This window comes from Drosophila virilis, chromosome 3 (genome assembly GCF_030788295.1).
Source record: "Drosophila virilis strain 15010-1051.87 chromosome 3, Dvir_AGI_RSII-ME, whole genome shotgun sequence".
Classification (NCBI taxonomy): Eukaryota; Metazoa; Arthropoda; class Insecta; order Diptera; family Drosophilidae; genus Drosophila; species Drosophila virilis.
The window spans coordinates 8,735,928-8,761,597 of record NC_091545.1 but is presented as its reverse complement, the minus strand read 5'-3'; the positions used below and the strand labels follow the sequence as shown (position 1 = coordinate 8,761,597).

At 41.1% G+C, this 25,670-nt stretch overlaps 1 protein-coding gene across 1 annotated transcript in view; it reads right to left on the bottom strand.

The window, feature by feature from the left end:
* Nucleotides 1-16,896, bottom strand: part of Eip74EF (Ecdysone-induced protein E74) — a 44,297-nt gene extending 27,401 nt beyond the window's left edge. The window contains exons 1-5 of the mRNA XM_032434293.2: nt 16,629-16,896; nt 13,012-13,634; nt 12,070-12,399; nt 11,509-11,758; nt 11,238-11,441 (exon numbers count right to left, since the gene is read on the bottom strand). Of these exons, the coding sequence (XP_032290184.1) occupies nt 11,238-11,441; nt 11,509-11,758; nt 12,070-12,399; nt 13,012-13,098 (871 nt within the window). The 5' untranslated portion in view covers nt 13,099-13,634; nt 16,629-16,896. The remainder of the gene's footprint in view (nt 1-11,237; nt 11,442-11,508; nt 11,759-12,069; nt 12,400-13,011; nt 13,635-16,628) is intronic.
* Nucleotides 16,897-25,670: the final 8,774 nt, after the last annotated feature.

Below are 25,670 nucleotides of genomic sequence, written 5' to 3'. Positions count from 1 at the left end.
GCGTGGCACAGGTTCGATATTGTGAACTGAATTAATTTATCGATTATTAATCGAATTTGTATAAGTCCTTTCTCTGACCTTCTGTCTGGCTTGGTAGCAGCAAATTGTTAGAGCAGCCCTCGCTGTTGACTCTAAGCTGTATTATTATTAATAAGTATATGTGTACATGAGCTCAAAGAAAGTTTTTCACCGACATGGATGGCCGGCAGCCGGCAAATTGATCGTGCAATAATTACTGCATAGCTGCAAAGTTGCAAGCAGCCAGTTGCAAGTTGCTGTTGCTTTTGCTGGTGTTGATGATGAAGTTGTTGCTGCTGCAAATGGAAAGCAATGAGAGGGAAAGTGTTTTTTGCCACTATTGGCAGTTTTCATTTTCCATGGCATGCTGCTAATAATGCCAATCGTAATGCCGCATAATACAGACACACACACACACACGCACATATAGATGCACGCACGCTCATGCACAGAGTGACAGAGACACACATCCATTCATTGGCATTGAAACGAGTCAAACGTCGCAGCTTTGCCAGGGGGGGGGTGCAACGACAACACGGTATTCTAAGTGAGATCGATCTACAACTACAACACAACAGCCAGTACGGCAATAGCAAAAACAACAGTAGTCGCAGCAACAACAACAACAACAACGACAACGACAAGCATCAAATTTGCACAAACTGCAAACTGCAAAACTGCAAACGACATTCAACCAATAGAAGTCAAAGTTCTGTGAGAAGGCGACAGATAACACGTCACTTGACTCGAATGGGGACATGGACAACATGCGTGCCGCCCCGTCAAACGACACAGGCACCCCCCTGGGGCCAACAAACCCCAAGCGCAGTCCGCTACTCACCTCTCGCCAGCACACACCACACCACACCACCTCTCACCACACCACACCACCTCTCACCACTCACCACTCACCAGTCGATGCTCGCGATGTGAATCGGAATCGGAATCGGAATCGTCGTTAGCTTCGTTCCCCACAGGCAGAACAGCCATAGCCGCCCCCTTCGCTAACGCCTCTCCCCGCCACCCCTGGCTGACACCACCTTCTTCGTCTGCTGCTAAACCATACAAAACATTCTCAGGTCGTTTTACATTGTTGCGTTTTGTTTTGCGTTCGTTTTCGGTACATTTTTAGTCGCTCTCCCTCTCTCGCTCTCTGGCTTGTTTATTTGTTCTCACTATTTATGTATTTTATAGAATATTCGAACGTTGCAGTTGCTGTTGTTGCTGCATGTTGCAACGGGTTGGCCCAAACAGGGCCAAAACTGGGGCGCATTTGCTGGCGTTTATGGTCGTGGCTGCCTATCGGTAGCGAAAAAATACAAAAAAAAAAAAAAAAAAACACAAGTCAAACAAAAAACAGATAAACATTTTTCAATTTAATTTGTTGCAGCCATTGTTGTTGCAGCTTGTTGTTCGGCACTTGTTGTTGCCTCTAGTTCTGGTTGCATTGTTGCCGCTTGTCTCTAGCTGCTGCCGCAGCATGCGGCGATAATGTTGCGATTGTGCCGCATATTGGTTATTGGCAACGGGTGCTTCGGCTGGTTGTTGCCAAAGTGTGTTGCATCATAGGAACTGATTTAATTAAATAGAAGTGTGTTGTTTTCATTTAAAAATGTATTTTTTAGCTTGAATATTCTGTTAGTCAATAGATTGGAAACCCTTTCAGTTATTGGGCAGCGCCTTTCTATGCGATTTTCACGAAGTTAACTTAATATTCGTAACATTTTGGTTCTATTCTTTATGAATAAGCATTTGTTGTATCGGAAACTATCTTTCTTTACCTTTTTTTTCTTGTGTTTGCCTCACTCGCACTCGTTTAATCTCTCTCTTTAACTTTTATTCAATTCCTCTCTTTCTCCTTCAGTTGATCTCTCTGTATCTCTCTCTTTCCTTTAATAGATCTCCCTTTCTCTTTCAGTCAATCAATCTGTCTCTCTGTGTCTTTATATCTCTCTTTTTCTCTCTCTCCATCTCTTTCTTTCTCTCTATATTTCTCTCTCTCTCTCTCTAGTCTCTGTCTCTTTTCTTGCCCCTCTCATTTCCCCTGTCTCTTATTCACACCTCAGTCTGTATCTGTCTTTCCATAACTTTCAGATTCTGTCTCACTTCCTGTCTTCATCTTCCTTTCTCTTTCTGTCTACATCTCTCTCTCTCTTTCTTCTTCTTCTCTATCTATCTCATATTATTCTCTCTGCTCTTTCTATTCTTCACTCTACCTTCCACTACTCTTTCGATCTGTAACGCCTTTCTATGCGATTTTCATTGCAAAGCTCTATTCTTATAACAGTTAACGTGATCAGTTGTCACTCTCCTACGGCAACACCCTGTAACGGCAGCTAAAGCATAAATGTCTACTGAAACACACACGAACACACACACGCATTTAATTTGCTTAGGCATATTTTTAATTTGCGAGGAAGGAGAACAAATATTGAGCAGCACACAGATACAAAACTGCACTCACACACACACACGCACACACACAAGAGCGACACTCACGCTGCGAATGCGTGTTGTTGTTGAGACACAAACGAATGAATCAAAACGAATAACCGAGCGATACACGAATAAAACGAACGAATATAAATAATAATAGCAACAAAATTTCCTTTTCTAGGTCTAGGCCAGATGCACAATTACATTCTAAAATATGCACATATGTTTCTCTGCAAGTGTCTGTGTGTAAGTGTGTGTGTGTGTGTGTCTTGTCGCTTTAGTCTCCCGATTCTATAAACTTGGCTGTCGAGTGTCGCTTGCACTTGACTATATGAATATATATATCTATATCTAACTATATATATATATGTATATAGAGCGCATCTGGAGATCTATATGAGTTCCCGGCTGGCGGTTCGCACATAAATGTTGCAGCCATAATTCAGCTTTGTGGCACGCCCCGTTGTCAGTTGGTTTTGGCCACGTTGCGGGCCCATAAATATTTAAATAAGCCACACGGATGCGTATCGATATCCAGATACATATACAGCTATATAGATATATATATAATTTATACACAATCGCAGCCGGATTATAGATGCACACGTTGTCGTACTCAACAGACATCCGCCTAATATTTTTGCTGTTGCAATTGTTGCTGTTGTTGTTGTTGTTGTTGTTGTTGTTGTCGTGTCTCTTACGCAGTATTTCGCTTTCGATTTTGCGTGCGTTGTCTCTGTGTTTATTCATTTTGAAGGACAGACAACAGAGTCTATGTCTATGTGTCGATGTGCCTGGGTGTCGATCTGAATACCGACCAACGCCTGGCGATGTCGGCCCGATGTCGCCCCAGTCTCACTGCACATAGCACATAAATAGACACACACACACACACACACACATATACACATCTATACATAGTATATTCTTATTAAATCTTGCCACATTCTGGCCGCATAAAGTCTGTCTGGGGCAAACTCTCTACGCATTATTTGCACTCGACTGCTGGCATAATATGATTATTGTAATCTTCAACATAATTGCCAACACATTTGCAATATTCTCGACGTGTTATGTAAATGATAAGATTATGAAGTTGGCCGTGAAATATTCTTATTGGACTTTAATCATAGTTAGACACAGAGTGTTGGGTCTTATAGATAGATATATCAACAAAAATGGCTAGACTAAGCACAGAGTTTAGATTGAGCTCAGATATAGCACATTTAAGTTGGCTCTAATTAGATATATGTACATATAGAAGCATAAATTTGCGAGATTTACAAATGATATTTGCCAAGAGCAAGAATTTCACAAAATTTTGGTTTGGAAATTCGCAAGGAAATCGATTGATTATACGCTTGGAAATTTGGAACTAAGAATCAATCGAAATGTATATTTATATTTACTTCTATTTTTCAATAGATATATTTGTAAGATAATTTAAAATAAAAATCCGTTTGGAAATCGGACTGTATCATAAAGTTATATTAAATCAAATTCGAATTCAATTAGTTTCTGGTTAATCCCAAAGTTCTTCGATATTCTAAAAAACTCAGAATATTACTCACATTTGCACAAAATCCGTATTATAAACATATACTATATCTCTATATATATATATATATATATACCTCATGTACATGCAATTAGTCGTCTGCGGATGACACAGATACGTTTGCGATACTTTTCCGCTCATTTTCCTCATTTGCCAAACGTAATTTTCTTCGCTTTGCACAAATTTGCTCGTGAGATAAACGTCTATCATGCATATCCGTTTACACAGATACTAAGCGAATGTATGTATGCATGTATGTGTGCGTGTGCGTGTGTGTGTGTGTGTGTGGTGTGTCGGCACGATCAGAAGACTATAAACCTAGACAGATATGCATATATATTGTATAGCAAAGCTATATTTATGGCAAAGATGCTGCAATGCGAGTGGGAGTGGGAGTGTGGGTGGAAATTCAGGTGGGTGGTCGGCTGGCTGGCTGACTGACTGACAGGAGGTGCTAATTAGGGGCACACGCTACTACACACACGCACACACATAATGTATGTGCAAGTGTATTAGTGAGCATATTGAATGTTTGCCAATGGGTCACAGTTACCACATGCAGCGAGTCACTAAGAACTGGAACTGGAACTGGAACTAGAACTGGAACTGCTGCCCGAAACTAGCAGACCGCGTACTGCGCCCAGAATGTTTGCTCAATGACGGAAAATGGATATGCAAACAAGAAGCAACAAAACAAAAAAGAAATATATATAAAATAAACGAAAGAAAAAAAAGCAGCAAAAACCAAGAGCAGTTGATTTTGTATAATGAAGCGACTCGCGCCAATGAAAGCAAAACGACTGCGACGCTGGCAGCGAACGCAGCCTGAGACAGAGATGGAGACTGAGACGTTGGCAGCGTCGTTGACGATGCGCATCTAAGTTTTTTTTATGTGTCGCGGGGTAAAGGAGAGCTTTCGCAGACTCTCGCGAGCGGCTCAGTGCGTGTGTGTGTGTGTGTGTGTGCGTTTATGTGTTTGCCTTGCGTTTGCTGCTGCTACAAGTACACACACACACACACACACATACCGCATACATACATAAAACACAGCGTCACGCGAGTGCAGCGAACTAATTCAAGGCTGCATACCACACGCTACAGCAAAGCAAAAATAAAGCTATCATTGTATTAGTGTGTTGCTCTCCGCTTCGTTGGGCTCGCCGCGGCGAGTGTGAGCGAAATGTTTTTGCTCTCAGTGTGTGCATGTGCATGCTCATATACGTGTGCGACTGTGCGTGTGTGTGTGTGTCTGTGCAGGCAAGACAAGTTCAGCGCTAAGCATTCAAAGCCGACCAAAGCTAAGCGCAGCGCCAGAGACTGAATTAGCGGCGAAGTGGGGGGCGAAGAAGCAGACTAAGACCTGAGACTCAGTGACTGCGACTGAGAATATTGTAAGGTTGTATCATCAACAGCAGCAGCAGCAGCAGCAGCAGCCTCACGATCATCATGATGACGATCATCATTATCATCGTTGTCATTTGGCGCTGGCTTTTGTGTTCATTTCTGCTTTATAACGAGATGCGAAGTCGGCACACGCTCTAATGCAATCAACAGCCAGCGAACGTCGCACAAACTGCGAAACTGGAACTGGAACCGAAACACACACACACACACACACACACAGGCACATACAGCTGCACACTTCTGCACCCCCGCCCTGTGACCATATACAGGGGGAACTGTATTCAGTTCATTTGCTCAATTCTTGTCGCTTGTTGTTGTTGGTGTTGTCGCTTTTGTTATTTAGTGCTTTAGCCAGAGCTTGGGCTGGTCGGGAGGGGGTTGGGTTTAGCTGTCTAATGGGCACAGCGAAATGTTGTTGCTACAATTGCATATGGAAAAGCGTTGCCGATGTCGCCGCATTTCATTTTCATTGGCCGTAATCGCGTGCATAGAGAAAATGCACCATTTCCACCTCCGTTGCGCCAACCCACCACAACTCACCTCCCCCTGCAGATTTGCTCTATTATTATTATCTGTTTTCTGTTTTGTGTCTCTTTTCTGTTTTCTGCGTGCAGCTATGGCATTGTTGTTGTTGTTGTTGCGCTGTTGGGGTGAAGGTGAAAACTGCCAGCTCAATGAGTGAGAGGGGAGGGGGGGGAGGGGGGTGTAACCCAACGATCGTCGACCGATCGTTTGCTGCAGTTGTTGTTGTTGTTGTTGTTGCTGTTGTTTGCTGTGTTAATGGGTTACGGTGCAATTAGGACAGTGGGAGCAAGGAGAGTGTTGAATTTGAATTTGATTTTACGATTTAACGAACGTTAAAAATGCACTCAACGAAAAGTGAGAGTATAAGAGGTAGGAATATACGGGAATAGATACATATGCAGATGTTACTTGAGTACACTCCTTACAATAAGATCTGCAATCTTATCTATATATATATATTGTGTATCTTTATCGAATTGCCCTTTGACCTATTTGTAGCTCTAGTTACTCCGATCTCCGGCTCTGCTGCCACAGCCCATTCATCTTGTTTGCCAAAAGTTATTAAAGATTTTCTTATTGATGAAGTCGCCATTAATCAATCGCAACAAAATGGCGCTGGAAATGACATCATATGCCATAGAAAAGACGAAAGACACGGCCCCATGTAACACACAGACTTAACAAGGTGAGGCTCCTGCGACTGGGCAGGTATTAAGAACAAATGCATGCAGCATTTGCAAGAAGAACGACTAGACAAATACCCTGTATCTAATGTAGAAAGCTGGCAACATCTTCAGATGAACTAGTAGCTGGAATATGGGATAGAGAAATGAGTGTATTTAGAAAAGGAAGGGCATAGAAAACTGCGCATAGAGTAAAGATAGGGTATGCAGCATTAGAGAGAAAGTCGCTGAGAAAGTGAAGTGTGAAAGAGTATAGCCCATCTTTATGGGCTATAGGCTCTGCTCTCTATGCCAAATATATCCTTAATATATGCAGATTATAAAGTTTGAAGTGAAAAATATGAAATTTAAAATAAAATATAAGCTAGAAAGTAAGGATATATTCGGCAAGCCGTGAATTTAATATTCTTCCCTTTTGCAAATTCCGATCTTTTCTATTGCGGCTATATGACATAATGATCCGATGCTTATAAGAATTTGCATAAATATGAGGATTATTAAGAAACTAGTTAAGAAAGAAACTCAAAGCACATGATAATGAAAAAGTAAAATTAAAAATGTGAAACAAATTTGTAATTCATTTTATAAAAATCGAAATAGATAAACAGATCAAAAATAGTATATATATTTAAAATATTATATTAACAAATGCTGTGCACTTTTCTTTGCTAGAAACTTTTTAGAAATAGTCACAATTTTCTCACAGTGCATTTTGTATTGAACTTGACGTAACCTAAACACCCTGCACAGACTGTTCTGCAGGGTATACAAATGATATCCGTTAAGACTTGAACCCAGCCGGTCAGCTGCGTCTTGCGTGCAACAAAAAGCAGCAGCAACAACAACAACAACGACAACAACAAGAGAAAAAGCGAACAATTTTAGACAAGTCGCCAAACAAATGCATGAAAATTTAAACGAAACAAAATAAATGAAAAACTAAACAAAAAACAACAACAAGTGTGCACACATGCACAGATACAGATACAGATACATATATATATATATGTATATTTATATATATATATATATGTATGTATGTGTGTGTGTACAACAATTGCCAATCCACCAATCAACAAAATTGCAAAGTGCATTTAGCAGTGGCAACGTTTTGCACTTGAGGCAAGTGGCAGGCGGGGCAGCGCGTTCAGCAATGACTGTCGCCAGTGCTAGGTGGGTAGGTGGGTAGGGAGGGGTAGTTAGGGGGAGCGGGGGGCGGCTAGGCGCTTAGACGGCGGTGACGGTGGTGACAGTGACGTGCTCGGCCCGGTTCGCTGGCTGGCAATGGACAAATGAACGCCCCTGACATCGTTAGTTGTTGTTGCAGTTGCAGTTGTTGTTGTTGCAGTTGTTTGTTTCAGCTGCTTTAGTTGTAATGTTAATTGTCGTTTGGCGATTCGCTGGCCGGTCGGGGCACACGCAGAAATCCTGATTTGGCCAAAACAACGCACATTTGAAAAGCGGCGACACGATTTGAAATTCAAATTTTTAGCCAAAGCGCAGCCAAGAAAAATGCGTGCAGCGAATTGCAGTTGTTGCAGTTGTTGTTGTTGTTGTTGTAGCCATGAGCCATGGCTAAAAGCACTTATGCACTGGCTACTAACGCAGTAAAATGTCAGTTAACTAATCAAAAAGCCGCACTCAACGAGGGTTGGACAACAAATGTGATGTAAATATGAAAATTTGTTAAGAAAATTTGTTAATTTATCAAACCAAACGGGCCAATAAATAATGTTGCGTAACATTAATAATTAATTAACAATCATTGAAATAAAACAATTCACTTTTATAGACAAATCTAGTCGAACTACGAAGTTCAGAGCTCCAGATTCTGTGCTCGAATTGTGGGTAATAAAAATTAACCTTATAGATTATAACTTTATATATATATATATATTAGTAAAGATCGCTAATCATGATGTGTATTAATTATTTATGATAATCAACAATTTATTTAAAACAATTATCATTTTAATAATTAATATTTGGTCATTTTATTTATTTATTATTTTTTGCATCTATTTATATAAAATTTTTGAAAATTATTATTTTTTATTTTTGTTAATAATTATTTTAGTTAATTAATTTTTTATTATTTTTATAATTATTTAAAATAATTCTTTAATTATTCATATTTATTAAATTCAATTAATTTTTAATTTAGATTTTTATCTATTTTTTATAATTATTGAAAATAATTATTCTTTAATTACTTTTATTAATTCTTTTTAATTATATGATGAAATTTCATTTTATATATTATTATTAAAAGATGACTTTTTATATTTTTTCAAGAAAATAAAAGCTGTTTTCCATAATTTTTCTATTGAAGCAAAATTTGTAAAGCATTTCTAATTTTTTTTTTTAATTTTTATCAGAGTTTTAAACAAAATATAATTAAAAATAAATAAAATGACCAGAGTATTTAAATAAATAATAATATAAAAAAAAAAATTGTTTAAAGTTCAAAAAAAAATGTTATAACAATTTTTCGTCTAAAAAAAACCTGCGCCAGGCCATTTCCTTTTTTTTTTAATATATCCATTAAATTAATAATTTTTTATATTTTTAAATTTTGCTGTTTGAACGTAAAATTGTGCGCAGCAGCAACGAAACCGAAACGTTCTAATTTATGTGCGAGCAGGACCATAAAAAACCGACACAAAAAAAAAAAAATGAAAAGAAAAGCCACACACCTGAACTGTAAAGAATTGCAATGGCTTTTGGCAACTTGTTAACTTGGGCAAGCTGTGAGCGAGTGCAGCCCTGAAGTGAGCGGAACGCAGAAACTAACGCACTTTTCAAAATTGAGACGGCGGCTGTGTCGCCGTGTGTGGAACCCCTTGACATTAATAACGTGGCCAAGACGCAGTCAAAGCTGCAAAAGCTGACGGGGAATGGGGGCAGGCGGCTGGCTGGGCAGGGTGGCCGCAATAGAACCTTGGACCCGCAAAGCGAACAATCTTTTGCAGCCGCCGTCGTTAACCGTTTACAATGTCAACGGCTTGCTGAGAGAAGCGGCGAGAGAAGCGGCGGCGGCGACTGCGATTGGGCCAAAGAAGATGAAAAAGGTGGGCACTCGTCAAAGCGTATCCTTGAAATGTGCAAATTAAAGTTCAATGCTTGAGCGGCGCTTGAACCCGCAGCAGGACAGGACACGACCCAGCCGCAGGCAGCAAAAGTCGTCTAGCGTCTGTCAGCCAACCAAAAAAGCAGCCCGAAACCCGCACGCCACCCACACGGCCACCCACTCGGCCGCCCACTCGGCGCCCACTCTGCCAGCCCACTCTGGCAGCCCGCCCCGCCTAGTCGAGCCATGATTGCGCCCATTTTTATGTCTGTTTCGGTGAGTTTTTTTGTTGTTGCTTGTTGTTGTTTTTTTGCCTTTTCTACGGCTCGCACTAAAATTTCAAGTTCAAGGTTGCCGGAAAGCAGCCGTCGCCACGCCCCAGCCCGCCCCGCGCCGCCCACAAGCAGAGCCCAGGCCATAAAAGTCGTCGCCAACTTTGCCTTTGTCTGCTTTGGGCCCAGGCACGCACACAAAATGGTCGCCCCCCCCCCCCCCCTGCCAGCCGCCATTTTGTTACGCGCTGTCTCTCTCTCTCTCTCTCTCTCTCTATCGCTCTCCCTCCGTGCGTGTGTGTGCACACAGGCGCGCTTCCTACGGCCGCAGTGGCAATATCCTTTTGACCTTGAGCGCACAATTTCCACACGCAAAATTTATTGACCTGCCGCTATGCGCCATCTCGCTCTCTCTCTCTCTCTCTCTGGCACTCACGTCTGTCTGTCTCTGTCTGGCGCGTGTAAAGGAAACATAAAAAACCCGAAAATATAACAACAAATGCAAAGGCGACGCGTCGAGCAGCCGCTGCCCGCGCCCAGCCCCGCTGAGCCCTGTCTGGCTGGGGTCCCTTTTTAGAAAAGGAAGTAGGTGCCCGCAGAGTCAACCTTGGCGACAATGGGCGTGCCGCAGCGGGGCGGGGCGGGGCGGTGCGGCTGTTGCTATGTGTGCGCCTCCTTTGTGTGTGTGTGTGTGTGTGTGTGTGACAGTAAATATCTGCGAGGCAGACGTCGTTCAAAGGGGCTGCATTAATTATTATTTGTTGTTCACCAACTGCTGGGCACATTCAATTAAATTGAGAAATTAAATAAAAACACTTTTTAAACTTTTTCATTGTATACGTAACGTAAACGATATGCGTCAAGTCTGCCGCTCGTTACGATAAACCCCATACGGTATACTATACGCTTAGCAAAGTTTAGCACCAGCTGCGACACGCCTAGCACGTACAACAGCCGCTGCGCTAAACTTGGCTTAGCTCAGACACACACACAATACAAGCGGCTGCATCTAGTAAGCAACACAACCGCTGCACAAATTGACTTAGCTAAGACACGCACACAAAGTACAAGCAATTGGCACAGTTGGCATCAAACTGTTAAGCACAAAGCTTTAGCCGCCGCCAACTTCAAGCGTGCCACAGTTACGCGCAGCCAACATCACGTGACTGAGTCGCAAGTGCAGCCAACTTCACGTGTGCTCAAATGGCGCGCAATTGAATTTCAAATAACATCAGATCAAGTAAAGCGTGTAAATAAATAAAATGACTTACCATCTAGTTTGTCCAGCCGCTTGTCAATATTTAAGCACTTCGACATTAGCTTTTCCACCAGCAACGGATTCGCCGAGGCGCTGGTCACAGTCACAAAGCGCGACTCCTCCGGCGTGCACTCGCCGTTTCCGTTCCCATTTCCGTTGCTGCTGTTGTTGTTGTTGTTGTTGTTATTGTTGAGCAGATCGCAGGGCAGCAGAAAACCTAAACGAAAGCCAAACAAAATATTAATTTGCATAGATTTAGTTGTTCTGCATGTGACAAAGCTCACCATTTCGCTTGGCCGCCGTTGCCGTTGCCGTTGCCGAACTGGAGCCAAAGGCAAGCAGCGCCTGACCATGCCCATTGCCGGAGCCGCTGTCCGCCAGGCTAGCGCCCACCGAGTCCACCAAACCCTGCACGCTCAGCTGGACATTGTCCTTTGCCAGGAGATCGTCGCCGGCGACAACGGCGGCTGCGACGCTCGCGAAATCGTTGTCGCTGATGACGTTGCTGTTGTTGTTGTTGTTGTTGTTCTCCTCCTAGGAAATAGATAGCATAGAAGAAGAAGGCAGAAAAAGAACAGCAGAGAATTGTGTTGTTGTTGTTGTTGTTTTTGGGGAAGAAAAGAGCAAAAGGAAATAAAAAAACATAAATGGTAAAATGCTTCAATGCCAGTTTCAGTCAATAAAAGATAAAAGCAAAAATGTCCTGCGCAAGAAATTCAAATGTGTTTGTGTGTGATTATGTGTGTGTGTGTGTGTGTGAGTGCGTGCGTGTGTGTGTGTGTGTGTGTGTGTGTGTGTGTGCATGTGTGTGTAGTTCAACTTGTCTGTGTGCTTGGCGGATGTACATTTTCGACTTTGACCTCAACGGTCGCCAAATCGGACAGCAGGCTCTCGATCTCAAAGTTGCTCTCGGAGAGCGTCCGAAACAGCTCGTCGGAGGAGTCGCTGCCACAAAGCGGCTCCACCACCACATTCACATTCCGCGCCGCCGACCCGCACAAGTCCGCCGACTGCTGCTGCTGCTGCTGCTGCTGCTGCTGATGTTGCTGTAGTTGTTGCAGTTGTTGCTGCTGCTGTTGCAGTTGCTGCTGTTGCAGTTGCTGCTGCTGTTGCAATGTGCTGCTGTTAGCGCCAATTGTGGGATTTATATTCTCAGCGTTCACCGTGGAATCATCCTGTGGGAAGAGGGAGGAGGGAGGAGGAAGAGAAAGAGAGAGAGAGGAGAAAGAGAGAGGGAGAGAAAGAGAGAAATCTTTTATTATTAATTGTCTTTTGTTTGGAACAGTGTTGCCAACTACAGTTGCTGAATTCAATGTAGGAAAATGTCTGCATACCCTTTTTAATCAGAAATACCCAAAAATCTAAACTATTTCCTTGATATTTGTCTAGGACAGTGTTGCAAACTTCTAATCAGAATAGTGTTGCCAATTATAGAAAAAGTTGCTGAATTAAATAAAAAAAATGTAGCTAAATCTCCCCTCTAATCAAAAGTAACTAAAATAATGATGAGTTAAATTTGTTTACAATTACAGCTATTGCCTTGATATTTGCCTAGGAAAGTGTTGTGAAATACAGAAAAGGTTGCTGAATTAGCTTTCAAATCAGAAATAACCATATCCTTGATATTTGCTTAGAACAGTGTTGTAAAAGACAGAAAAGGTTGCTGAATTCAATGTGAAAACTAGCTGAACTAGCTTTATGATGAGAAATAACCCCCCAAAAAAAAGGGCTAAACCAGCTCCCAATCTAGCCAAATGTAGCTTAAAAGTAGCTGAATTAGGACGCACCGTTATGCAGGTTGCCAAGTCTAGACCGCCAACAAGACGACCATCGTTATCCGGACACCAGAGCAGTGCGTCATCGATAAAGGGCATCGCTGATAGGGCAAAGCCTGCACTGCAAATACCGTTAACTGCCAGCGTAAAGCCGTTTCCTGTTGCCCGCTTCACTTGAAAATGTCCTTTAACCCGTCGGTTAACTTCGCTCTCTCCTTCTCTCTCTCTCTCTCTCTCTTGCTCCTCTTGGTTTGCGTTTGTCGTAAACTTGTTCTTATCACACGTTATCTGATTATTCACTTTTTATTTGTTACTTTCACGAATTTTCTTTTATACAAAATTTGTAGGCACTTTTTTTTAAGACGGTTTTGGTTTGGTTTCCGTTTGTTATTTATATAAAATTATTTTTTTTTTTTGTATGTAGTCTTTTGTTTGTTTTGGACGTTTCTTTTTTGTTTTGTCGTGGAACACCAAAAAAATGTATTAAAAAATAAGAACACTCCAAAATTCGATTATGTACTATGTGTATATCGTATCTACTATGTTTATCAGTTATTTATATTGTTATTGTTATTTTGGCTTAAAATTGTTAAGTTTTTCTTCTTTTTTTTTTGGATTTTTCCGTTGCTAAAAGTCTGAAATAAGAAAGAAAACATAGTTTAATATTATTGAATTTTAATCGGAATGTTTATTTTTGTTAATAAATTGAAGAAATTTAATTCAACTCGAAATAAAATGGGAGATGGACTAGGAGAGGCTTTATTTAGAGCATTTCCTAGATAAAGTCTAATATATATAGTCCATCTATATATACATATATATACATATAAAATCTACAGCAGTCTCGAAGCTGCTTCGATTTTAGACTTCAAATACAATTTATATAAATTTTCATTAGACATTTCTTATCTATATCTGATATTATATGATTATTATCGATAAATATCGATAAATATCGAAAAAATTTATAAATCTTGAGCCTACATTCATCCAGAGCCTGAGCCATAAATGAACTAATAAGTTCTTCCTTCAATCTTCGATCGTTCGGATTGAATGGCAGCTTTATGATAAATTGGTTTCAGGTTGATAAGATTTGTCCGATATGTTCTGCTGTGTCCTGATACACATACATATTCTATAAAAATAAATCGGTAAATATGGATTTTGTGATATCTTCCTTTAAGCATAGCTCGAGAATTATAAGAGCTACATTTATCAAATTTTGTATCTAGCTAATTGTACAGACTACACAGCTTTGGAATTTATCACTTTTAAGCTAACTAAGCCGAATACCCTGGAAAATGGCAAACAAGCTTATCTTAGGGCTAGAGCTTTGCGCTTTGGTATGCACACATATTTGTGTGTCATATTTAAGCACTACAAATTTCATTCGGATCGGACCAGAGGCAGTCGAGTTAATCAGAGATGCATTTGCCAAATGAAGTGTGAATCTCAGGAGAGAAAGAAATGAAAATCTGGCATTCTAACAGCAGCAGGGCGTGGAATTTGGGCTAACTTCCAGACTAAGCTGGGCATTCCTTTCTTTTCAGATAACACTCAAAACCCTCAACTCTGAAGATAATTAGCCCAAGCTGCTTTTCCGCGTCAATTAATGGCAATTATTGAAGGCGAAGCCTGCAACTGGCAGGCTTTTGGCTTTTGGCTCAGCTTCAGCTGTGGATGAGCTAAAAAGTTGATGGAAAGTCGTCGCATTTTATTTGTTGATATTTCTGATGGTATTTTCTTTTTTTTTTTTTCTTTCTTTCAACTTTTAGTTTAGCTTCCGGTTGGGCTTTTGTATCAAAGTTAATTTCGTTTAAAGTTCAATAACATTTCAAATTGCGAATTACGAATGAAAACAACAACAAAAGCCCTGCAAAATTAAACAAAGGGTGGAGTGGGGGTAGGGGGGGGGGTGCAATGTGCAACAGCTGCAAAGAAAAGCGCTAAAAAGCAAAACAAAGAGTTGCAACAAATTTGTGCAAGAAAACAAAAAAAAAAAAAAAAAATAAAACAAGCCGCAAAAAACAACTTTGGCAAAAATGCTTTTTACATAACATGTTATTGAACTGCAGGCAAAGCAACAAACTTGTTGTTGTTGCTGTTGCAGTTGTTGCTGTTGCAGTTGTTGCTGCTTTTCGCTCTCTCTAAGCTGCCAAAACCAATGCAAGTGAAAGTCTAACAACAACAACAACAACAGCAACAACAACAACAACAGCTGCAAAACCTGGCAAAAAGTTCGTTAACATTGAACTATGAAACGATTGCTGCAAGCTTCAAAGCGCAGCAGCAGCAGCGAGAGTGAGAGCGAGTGCGAGAGAGTGCAAAGTGGAGACTGAAGACAGACAGAGAGAGAGAGAGAGAGAGAGAGAGAGAGAGAGAGCGCGTCTATTGCACAGCAACAACAACAGTAATTGGCATTACAGCATTGCGCTGCCTGGCACTGTTATTGCTGCTGTTGCTGTTGTTGTTGTTGTTGTTGTTGTTGTTGCTGCTGCTGCTGACTGCGCTGCACGCGTCGCTGTTGGCTGCGCCTGCGCTGGTTTTTCCATTGCATGCCAGTTTGCAATTGCTGTTGTTGCTGTTGTTGTTGTTGTTTGGTGATGCGCAAGCGGCGCGGAAAACTCGTTTTCCATTATTCAATACGAGCTGCAGCAGCAGCAGCAGCAGCGGCAGCTGGCGCAGCGGCTATTCACTTTTCTGCTGCAAGTTCACAGAAGAAAACTTGAAAGAAAAGCGAGCGAGAAAAGAACAACAACAAGCGCGCACAAGGCTTTCGTTTGCATTGAAAATTGTTGCTGCTGTTGCTGCCTGGCGCCAATCTTCTGCTGCTGCTGCTGCTGCTGCTGCTGCTGTCTAATGCACATTGATTACAAGATGTCGACGCTTATGCAAAATATTGGCTTCGCTTTTGCCTTCGCCTTCGCCTTCGCCTTGCCTCTAATAACAGTGCCACGTTGCGTATACACAATTTTTGATTAGACAGCAGCAGCAGAGAACTGCATTCGCTTGGCCCAAACCAGAGCACATTTTGCTTTGCGCTTCGAGGCACTTCCTGGTGCTGCTGTTGCTGCTGCACGTAATATTCTCCAAAATGGGCGCGGCTACATGTGGTTGAGAGAGGCAGCGGGGAAGCGGGACAGCGGGCAGTTTTGTCAATTGGGTAAGACAAAGACAAAAGAGCGCAAAAGCAAAGTAAAAGTGCTCGAAATGGAGGCCAAATTCAATTCAATTGTATCGATTATAATGTTCGAAAGTCGCATGTTTATTCCTAAACTGGTTTATATAGGCGATTGAAATTTAAGCTAGACGAAAGGGGAAGCACAAGGAATGTTTTTTTATTAAATTTTGGAAAATTCAAACTTTTTTTATAGCAAGCAAATCCAATCTTGAGGACAAAACATGATCAAACTGCTAACAAGCTGATCAAAATCGAAACAGTTTTGGCATATTTATGGAAGCTTCTGTTATGGGAAATTGGGGAAATTTATATAGGCATTTTGGGACATTTTTAACAAGTCGAAGTTGTAAACATATTGGGAAATTTTTTAAAATGCATTTTTATAGCAAATCTCATGGAATTCTGTAAAGTTTTGATTATGTTAAATAAATAATAAAACTTAACTCACCTCTGATATATATATTATATCTCTATATATATATATATATGTATGTATATTTATATCCTGAACGTGTTGTAAATATCGTTGCACGTTTCTATCCACTTGTCACTAATATATATCTATATATATGTTGTATATATGTTGTATATATATATATATATGTAAAGTTGCGCTAGATACTAATTTGTATAAACTAGAAGGCAGTGTAAAGTTGTCCAAAAATGTTTGATTGTTAATTTGCGTAGCTTGTTCAAGTTGTTGTTGTTGTTGTTGTTGTTAGTTTAAATTTGCGGCACGCGCGTGTTGCACTTGTTGCTGTTGTTGTTGCTGCTGTTGTTGCTGCTGTTGTTGCTGCTGTTGTTGCTGCTGTTGTTGCTGCTGTTGCCTCGAACGCGCTGTAGAAGAAGAAGAGGGAGCAGGGAGCAGAAAGCCTTGCTGCTTTGGCTGCTGTTTTATTTTACAACGTATGCTATAGATGTACAAATATAAAGTTTTATTGTCATTAGCAACATGGCTGACATTGACCAAATTTGCATGTGTTCCCAGTTTTCCGCTTGGGGCACGCATTTATGGTGTTTGCACGAGCTGTGTGGCATTTAGGCGGGCCACGGGCCTTCCCCACTCTCTCCCGCTCTCACTCTCTCTCCCACCCTCTCTCTCTTTCTCTCTCTCTCTCTCTATCTGTGATTGCTGTGCGGCGGCCTCTGCAAGAAAGAAAAAGAAGAAGAAAAACGAATTGTTAAAGAAATTGATAGTCAGTTAATAGTTATGATTAAAACTTGTATATATGGCTGCATATTTTATAGAATTAAGTTATGCGAATCTCACAAAAGCGACACACTGCGAACAGGTTGAACAAAACTCGTGACATACACAGAAATAGATATGTATTATGTATATGCGCTCATGTGTGCTTTACTTGAAGCCAGGGATATTCTGCTTTTGCAACAAAGGTAACAATTTAGCATATATCCCAATCGGACAATATAGGAATTTTAAAGGTAAAATTTCCCATATGCACAAAAGGATGTGATGTATTGAGTCAGGGATATTCTACTCATTCATTTCCCATATGAACAATTTTATATATATATGTAATTCTGTTTTACTGCAAAAGGGATATTGTGATGTACACATAGTTAAATAAAAATGTGCATATGTGCGCTTTACTGGAGCTGGGGATAATTCACTTCAACAGTGAAAGATTACAATTTCCAAAATTTCATATATATTATCCATTCAAGTCGTCGTTACAATCTTTCATGTGCACATTTTCCCAAATATTTCACTCATACAGCAAATGGGACATTTTCAAAATGTACAATTTCCCATTTGCACAATTTCACATTTATTCCTCACTTGAATAGGAAAAGGGATATAAAGTGTAAGGCACAATATGCACAATTTCCCATATACATCAAGGGACATTTGTCAAGGCGCAATTGCCCATATTTGAAGGTACTTTGCATACAAATTTCCCAAAGAACAATTAATTTATCGATAAGCTGTGTGTAGAAGAAAGATGCTTTAAGCTGCTTATGCACACGACTACACACACACACACACACACACACACACACACACACACACACACACACACACTCATGTATTCAGCTTGTATATATTTATGTACCTATCAACATGCTCAGCAAAGCTTTCGGCTGCAGTCGCCCCGCAACTCGAGAATAAGCTTTTTATTGCCTAGTCAGCAGCAACAACAACAACAACAACAAGAACAACAACAAGAACAACAGCAAAGGCGAAAAGCTACGCAAATAGTTGGAAGAAAAAAAAAATGCGTTTGACTTGCGCTCTTTGGGGCTTTGACTCAACAAAGGCGTCGCGACAAGGTGCAAAGAGTTGATCGGTTCAGGCGTTGCGTGGGCGCGCAGGGAGTGTGGGGGGGGCGATAGAGTAGCCATTGCTGATAGAGCGCCGGCGTCTTTGGCTTTGTCTACATTGTTGTTGCTTATTTACTGCGTAAATATGTTTCTCTAGCGCGCCTGCTCTTACTTAAGCGCTTGCCCATGTTGTTCTTGTTGTCGTTGTTGTTGTTGTTGTTGCTGTTAGCTTTTGCATTGTAGTAGTAGTTGTTGTCTACATACGCACACAGCATGTTAGGTATGTATTTATTGATGTCTGTGTGAACGTGTGTGTGTGTGTTTGCATCGTGACCTTCTCACACTGTCATGGCTACGTATAAAAATTGTATAAAAATAAAAGCTTTCGTTTTATAATTTGTATGCAGCTCCATGCGTGTGAGTGTGTGTGTGCGTGAAGAACATAGACGACTCGTGCCTTTGCGACAACAACAACACCAACAACAACAACAACAACAATTGTTTTTCATTGAACAAAATATTATTTATGTTCCGCTCAAGATCGCATTTTTAGCTAGAATAGCTTCAAATTATAGTTGTTGCCTTTCGTCTGCTTCTGCTTCTTCTTCTCCTTGCTGTTGTTGTTGTTGTTGCTGTTGCTGAGCTTTGCAACACTTGTCGTCATTTGTCGCTCAGCCACTTCCGACAGTGTTGTATAAGAGTTTATTTCGGATACGGCGGCTTGTTAGAATTTAATGTTAGCCTCGCGTCGAGCAGGTGTTGAAAGATTTTGCAGATGTTTCAAGGTCAGCCGGCAGAAGTTGTTCATGTTAGCTTGAAGTTGTATTATGATTATTATAATTTTTTTTTTTTATGCTTAGGGTATTTGCCAGTCGAGCACATTTACTTTGATCAATTTTTGGTTGATTTACATAGAGCGTGTCGAGCGTCCTTTAACTAATTAAGCTAACTTTTGTTCGTTGCCAACTATTTAACACTTGAGTCACACAAATTAAATTTATCAAAAAAAAAAAAAAAAAAAAAAATAACAATTTAGCAAGTGGGCAACAATTCGTAACCTTCCTCCAAATGATTTTTCTCCAGTTTTTCGCTTTTGCCTAACCGCACAAAAGGCGAAAATAGAAAAAAATAAAAATAAAACTAGTTGCATGGCAAGTCGATTTTTTTCTATTTCACTTTGTTTGCTGTAACCTTCTGCTGTTCTGATCGATTCAAGTTTAAGGTCGAATATAGTCCCCCCTCCCCTGTCTAGACAACAGACCCAGACTAGACGACCCTTGAGTCGCTAATGCCCGTTAATGTGGTTGTGCAGGGTGTTTTGTTGTTGTTGTTGTTGTTGTTGTTGTTGCTGTTGTTACAGGTTGCCCGCCCAAGGGCGTAGCGAATGTTGTTGTTGCACGCACCTTTGTGGCCTATCACAAACAAACAAACAAACAAACACACTCACACACACACACACACACACACACACAGACGGGCGTGCTTGAGACTGAGGTAATTTAAAAGCCGAGCCTATTTTGCTTGGGAGAGCTAGCTTTAAATCTCGAACAAATGGATCGTCTAACAGTCGTGTCTCGATATGCTATGCGATTTAACGGTAGATTTGTAATCGAATTGGTAATGAGTAAATTTTTATTACACGTAACCAATTGATTGGACGGTGCTAAAGGCACAGATCATTGGAATTTGCCTACATCACACACACACACACACACACACATATATATAGATATAAAGCACACACATACACACGCACATGTCGAAGGTTAAAAGTCAATTGGAGCAAAGGCACAAAGAAAACAAAGAGAAGTGTTGGAAAATGCACCAAATATTTAAACGGTAATTCAAGGACAGTTCAGGCTGTAAATTAATAAATAAACTTTATAATAAACAGTTTGGAAATATTTTGAAATGGTTTTAAGCATTATAATTAACCTTCGCATCTTAATTAATCTCCGAACTTGTGTGCAGCGACCAACACTAAGAATTGTTTTAAAAAAATGATGACAAACTATGAAAAACTAACAAAGAACTGAGCGCGAATTGCATTTGAAATAAATTTAATGAAATAACCATAAATTCATATGCTAAATGGAAAATTTATGCACTGCCATAAAGAGTGCGATTCGAGCGGCATAAGAATTAAGACAACAGACAAGGCACACACACACACACACACACACGCACACACACTGGTACACATAATGTGAATATAATAGAGAACATAGAAAAATCTTAAGTGTCGCACAAGTAGTTGACGCGCCTTTTGTTGTTGCTGTTGTTGCTGTTGTTGTTGTTGTTGTTGCTGCTAAACTGTAAATTCAAAATAAAATACATAATGCTATAAAAACAGAATAGTCAAGCGCTACTAACCTTAGACAAAAACAAAAAGCAAAAGGCACAAAATATATGTTTCTATGTCTGTCAGCCGCTGCACACGTACGTGTATCTGTCTCTGTGTGTGTGTGTGTGTGTGTATAAAATACGCAACCTTCAAAAAATCTAACAAAGCAAACTTGTTCAATAGTCATATGCGTATCAGGAAGTCAACATTTCAAGGATTGACTCATTGAAAAGTCGAATGCGACGGCGACGACGCCAGCAGCAGCAGCAACAAACAACAACAACAACAACAATAACAGAAACAAGTTAGTCGCTAGTCGCACACACATGCGCGCACCCATACACACACACACACACACATTGACACAGACGTACTTGCATTAGACGAAAACTTTGAAAAGCGCGCCGGCAAAATGCAGTGCAAAAAATATTTACAGTAAAGCACACACACACACACACATACACAGACGCAAGCGCTCTGAGATCACTTGCAATTGCTGCCGCTCGCTCGCTCTCTCTCACACACACACACACAGCAGCAGCAATAGCAAGAGTGTGTTGAGCTTTTATGAGCATGCAGCTGCGTGCATTCGCTTAAAGTGCGCTCTTACAAGCGCAGCTCTCTTACGTTCAGCGCTGACTTCATTCAACGGTGCTGCTGCTGCTGCTGCAGTGTTGCTGTGTTGCTGTGCTGCATTGTTAAATGAAAAGTGCAAATACCGTAAGATTTGGTTTTGCTGTTGCTTTTGTTTGTCGTCGCTGCCGATGCACCGTTGCAACAATTTTACTTTTCATTGTGAAATGATTTAAAAACCAAAAGTTATATTATGCATGAGGTAATTCGCAAAATGGGAATTGCCACGCGCGCGCCTTTTAGCAAAAAGTACGTACACCATAATTATATATTATTCATGTACATATGTAAATGGAGTATGAATGTTATAAGATTAAGAGCTTTAGCTTGACCATGCTTCAAAAGTTCAATATGTGAACCTTCAACCTGTGTGTTCGCTTGTTGAGGGCCCAAGCAAAAGTCGCTCAGGTTCACTGCTCACATTCAAGGCGCTCACATACATGCACACATGTACATACGTATTTTAACCTAGCCCACGGCAACACTTCTGTCGCCGCCGTACGAATTTCATTTCAATAACGCGATTACTTCTTCAAAAAAAAAAAATAAAAGCAAAAAAGCAAAAGCGCAAAACTTCAATTGAAATTCGTGCCGTCGATCGCATGGAAGGTCGTTGCATTAAAAATAAGAGTTTAATGACCAAGGAAACTTTTTGCCGAAATATGAAACAAAAGCCAACAACAACAATGACGCTGCGTAAGCTGCAGCAGCAGCAGCAGCAGCAGCAGCAGCAGCAGCAGCAGCAGCAGCAGCCATTCGCAGTGCGCCCACAACTTACGACGCGCACTCGCACTTCGCGCTCCTTTCATGGCAGCACCAGCAGCAGCAACAACAACAACAACAACAACAACAACAACAACAACGGCAGCAGCACTTGGGAAAGGTCAACGAACAACATTGCCTCCGTCGGTCAAAAGCAGAGTTCACACGTACACAGACAAACGCACACATGCAAGCCGCGCACACAAGCACACACACACACACATACAGGCACACACACACATACAGGCACACACACAAATGCATTGTGAAGCGGGGCAGCGAAGAGCAACAAAATCCAACGGCAACGGCTGGCAAAATTTTTGTTTTGCTTTTGCTTTCGCGTTGAGTGAAGTGAAATGAGTGCGAACTGAAGCGAACTGAAGTGAAGTGAGTGAGTTGGTCGTGTGCGCCAAAGCTGCAGCCTTGTGCAGCGGCAGATTGATTGCCTTTTGGCAATGACTCAAGCGGCTGACTAATTAATTATTTATTAATTGTTACTCACAATATTGAGCCACATCCATGCAGCACAGGGCCAAGCGACGCTTACGCCAACGCCGACGCCCACGCGAGCAGCGAACGCAGCGGCCACAGCAGACGCAGCGGCAGCTCGGCAATTCATTCACTTTTGTAAACTTAAATAAAAGCGCTGCTGCGCTGCTGCGTGCTGCCAGCGCTGACGCTGGCGCTGCAGCTGTGCTGTCGACGCGTCGCGAGATCAACGCACTTTGTGTGCATGTGTGCATGTGTGTGTGTGTGTGCGTGTTGATCCCACGAAACAATTTGCCGTTTAATGCACCCAAAAAAAAAAAATAAATAAACGCAAAATAAAACAAAAAGCAAAACAAACAAAACAAAATGTGCAGCGACTCAATGCAATGACTCAAGCGCAAGGCGAATTATTTGAGCGGCTTTTTTTTTTTTTTTTTTGAGTGCAATTTATGCATTTCATATTTAACGGATTTGCATGCACAGTTTTCACTTTTTGTGTTGCTTTAGTTTTGATTTCAATAATATTTTATTGCACTTGCAAGCAAGTTTTCTTAATGCAAAACAAATATCAAAAAATATATAAATTCAACGAAAGTTGCGCGTTGCCAAAAAAATAAAATAAAAATGAAAAGAAATATAAATCAAGAGCCACGGCAAAAGCAACAAAAACAACAACCAAAACACACACAAATTTCTGCCCCAGCGAAACACGGTGGGACGGGGCGGGAGACGAACACAATGCACTTGGCCAATGGCCAAGATGGGGAGACGAACTGGAAGCTGGAAGCGGGAAGCGGGAGCTGCAGCCGCGGCTCGAGGTACTAAACTTGTTTGAAAGTTGCAACTGTCGATGAGGCAACTGCAACAAGAGCAGCAGCAGCCGCAGCAGCAGCAGAGGGAGTAGAGGCAGGAGAGGGAGGCGACATTTGCAAATTTTTGGTCAACATTGAAGCAAAATGACAGCAAAATAAAAACGAAATGTATTTAAAGGGAAATGCGATCAGAGAGAAAAGCCTTCAAAAGTACCAAGTGCAAATGGGGCAGGGAATTTATTTTAGAACATGCTCAAGCAAATTGCCCAAAGCAACTCAAGTAGTTCTAACTGTCATAAGGGATATTTTGAGCAAAGTCAATTTTGAATTTTAATTAATTTGATAATTTTACGAAAATTTGTAGCAAATCGTATTCATTTTCTATTTTTAAAATGAAAGATAAATATCTTAATTATATATATTATATATTTTTTTCAAGTAAGGGACTTTTCTAATGGGAAATTTGATTATAATATACAAAATATTTATTTATTTTTTTAAACTGGATAAACACGTATTCGTATATAAATAAATGCGATATATAACTAAATGTTGTTCAGATTTTACAAAGAAACAAACATAAATTCCGATTAAGCTCAGATTTTCTAAAATAAGGGCTATATTTTGTGAATAATATAATAATAATAATACGATTTATTTGTTAAAGAATAAACTAATTAAATGAGAATATTGGGTGCATTGCACTCGCATAGCTATTGAATATATTTACAGATTAACATTTAGCACAATCATCTAAATTGAACAAGCAGGAGAAGAAGAAGAAGATCTGTTGCCAGGCACTGGGCTTAGCTTTAGAAACTGCACCCCCCCTCTCACACACAAAGCGAAAGTGCGCAGCTCGCGGCGAGATTACGAATTCGCTGCAAATGCGATTGGCCCCAAAAATAAGCAAAGCCAAGCAAGAGAAGAAAAAAAAAAACTGAAAATCAAAAGCGAATACTGCTGCTGCTGCTGCTGCTGCTGCAGTTGCAGTTGCATTTGCTGCAGGACATAAAACAACGAAATTTCACATTGAATGCGACGCCGCAAACGCAAATAAACATCAGCAGCAGCAAAAGCAACAGCAAACATTTGAAGATGCCCCGCACCATGGACAGAGCCATAAAACTGGCCGAGCCTCAAGCCCCCAACCATGCCCATGCCCAACATGCCAGGCAACATTAGAAAACTGCAACAGCAGCAGCAGCAGCAGCAGCCGCAGTCGCAGTCGCAGCCAAAGCAGCGGCAGCGGCAGCGACAGCGGCAACAATAACAAATACAGTAAAACTGCAGCGAATGAAGCAAATGAACGAGCAGCGTCGACGCCACTGTCACAGTCACAGTTGCCGTCGCGCCGCTGTCGACGCTGACGTCGAGTGTATGCATCAAAAAACAGACAGTAAATCTGATTGTTTGGGGTAATTGAACTTTCTTAAGAAATTGCGACATGTACACTTTGAAAAGCTCTGGATTTGCGAGCAGCAGCGCCGGCTGCGCCAGCAGCAGCAGCAGCAGCAACAGCGGCAGCAGAGGCAGCAGAGGCAGCAGCAGCACACAAATGTACGCCAATGACCGAGTTCGGGTGAAAGACCTTCGATAACCATCATCATCATCATTCGCAGAGCAGCAACGGCAACATCATTAGCGAGTCCGAGTCGTTCGCAGCGTAGTCATTGCACTAGCTGCCAGCCAGTCAGCCAGCAAAACAAAAACAAAGCAATACACACAGAGCGACCGAACGAGAGAGTGAGAGTGAGAGAGAGAGAGAGAGCGCGCGCGCAAAAAAGAGCGCTGCGTTTTGGCATAAGAGCAAAAGTGCCAAAGAGTTGCTGTGCAGCAGGCGCAATTTCATTGAACTAATTTTAGCAGTGTGCGTGTGTAAAAGCGCCAAAGAGCAACAGCACGCGATGCAGCTCTCTCGCACGCTCTCACTGCTCACACACACACACACACACACACACACACACTGGCACGAATACTAAAACAAAAGCGCGGGAGTTGTTTTGCTCTTGCTATGCTGCTCTGGCCTATTGCTATTGCATTTTTGCATGTGCATTTGATGTTAGTTTTTATTGTTATTGCATTTGCAATTTCGAGGTGCCATGGCAAGACCTCAACTAAGGCTAAATTTGTTTTGTTGTTGCTGTTGTTGTTTGTGTTAGTGTAT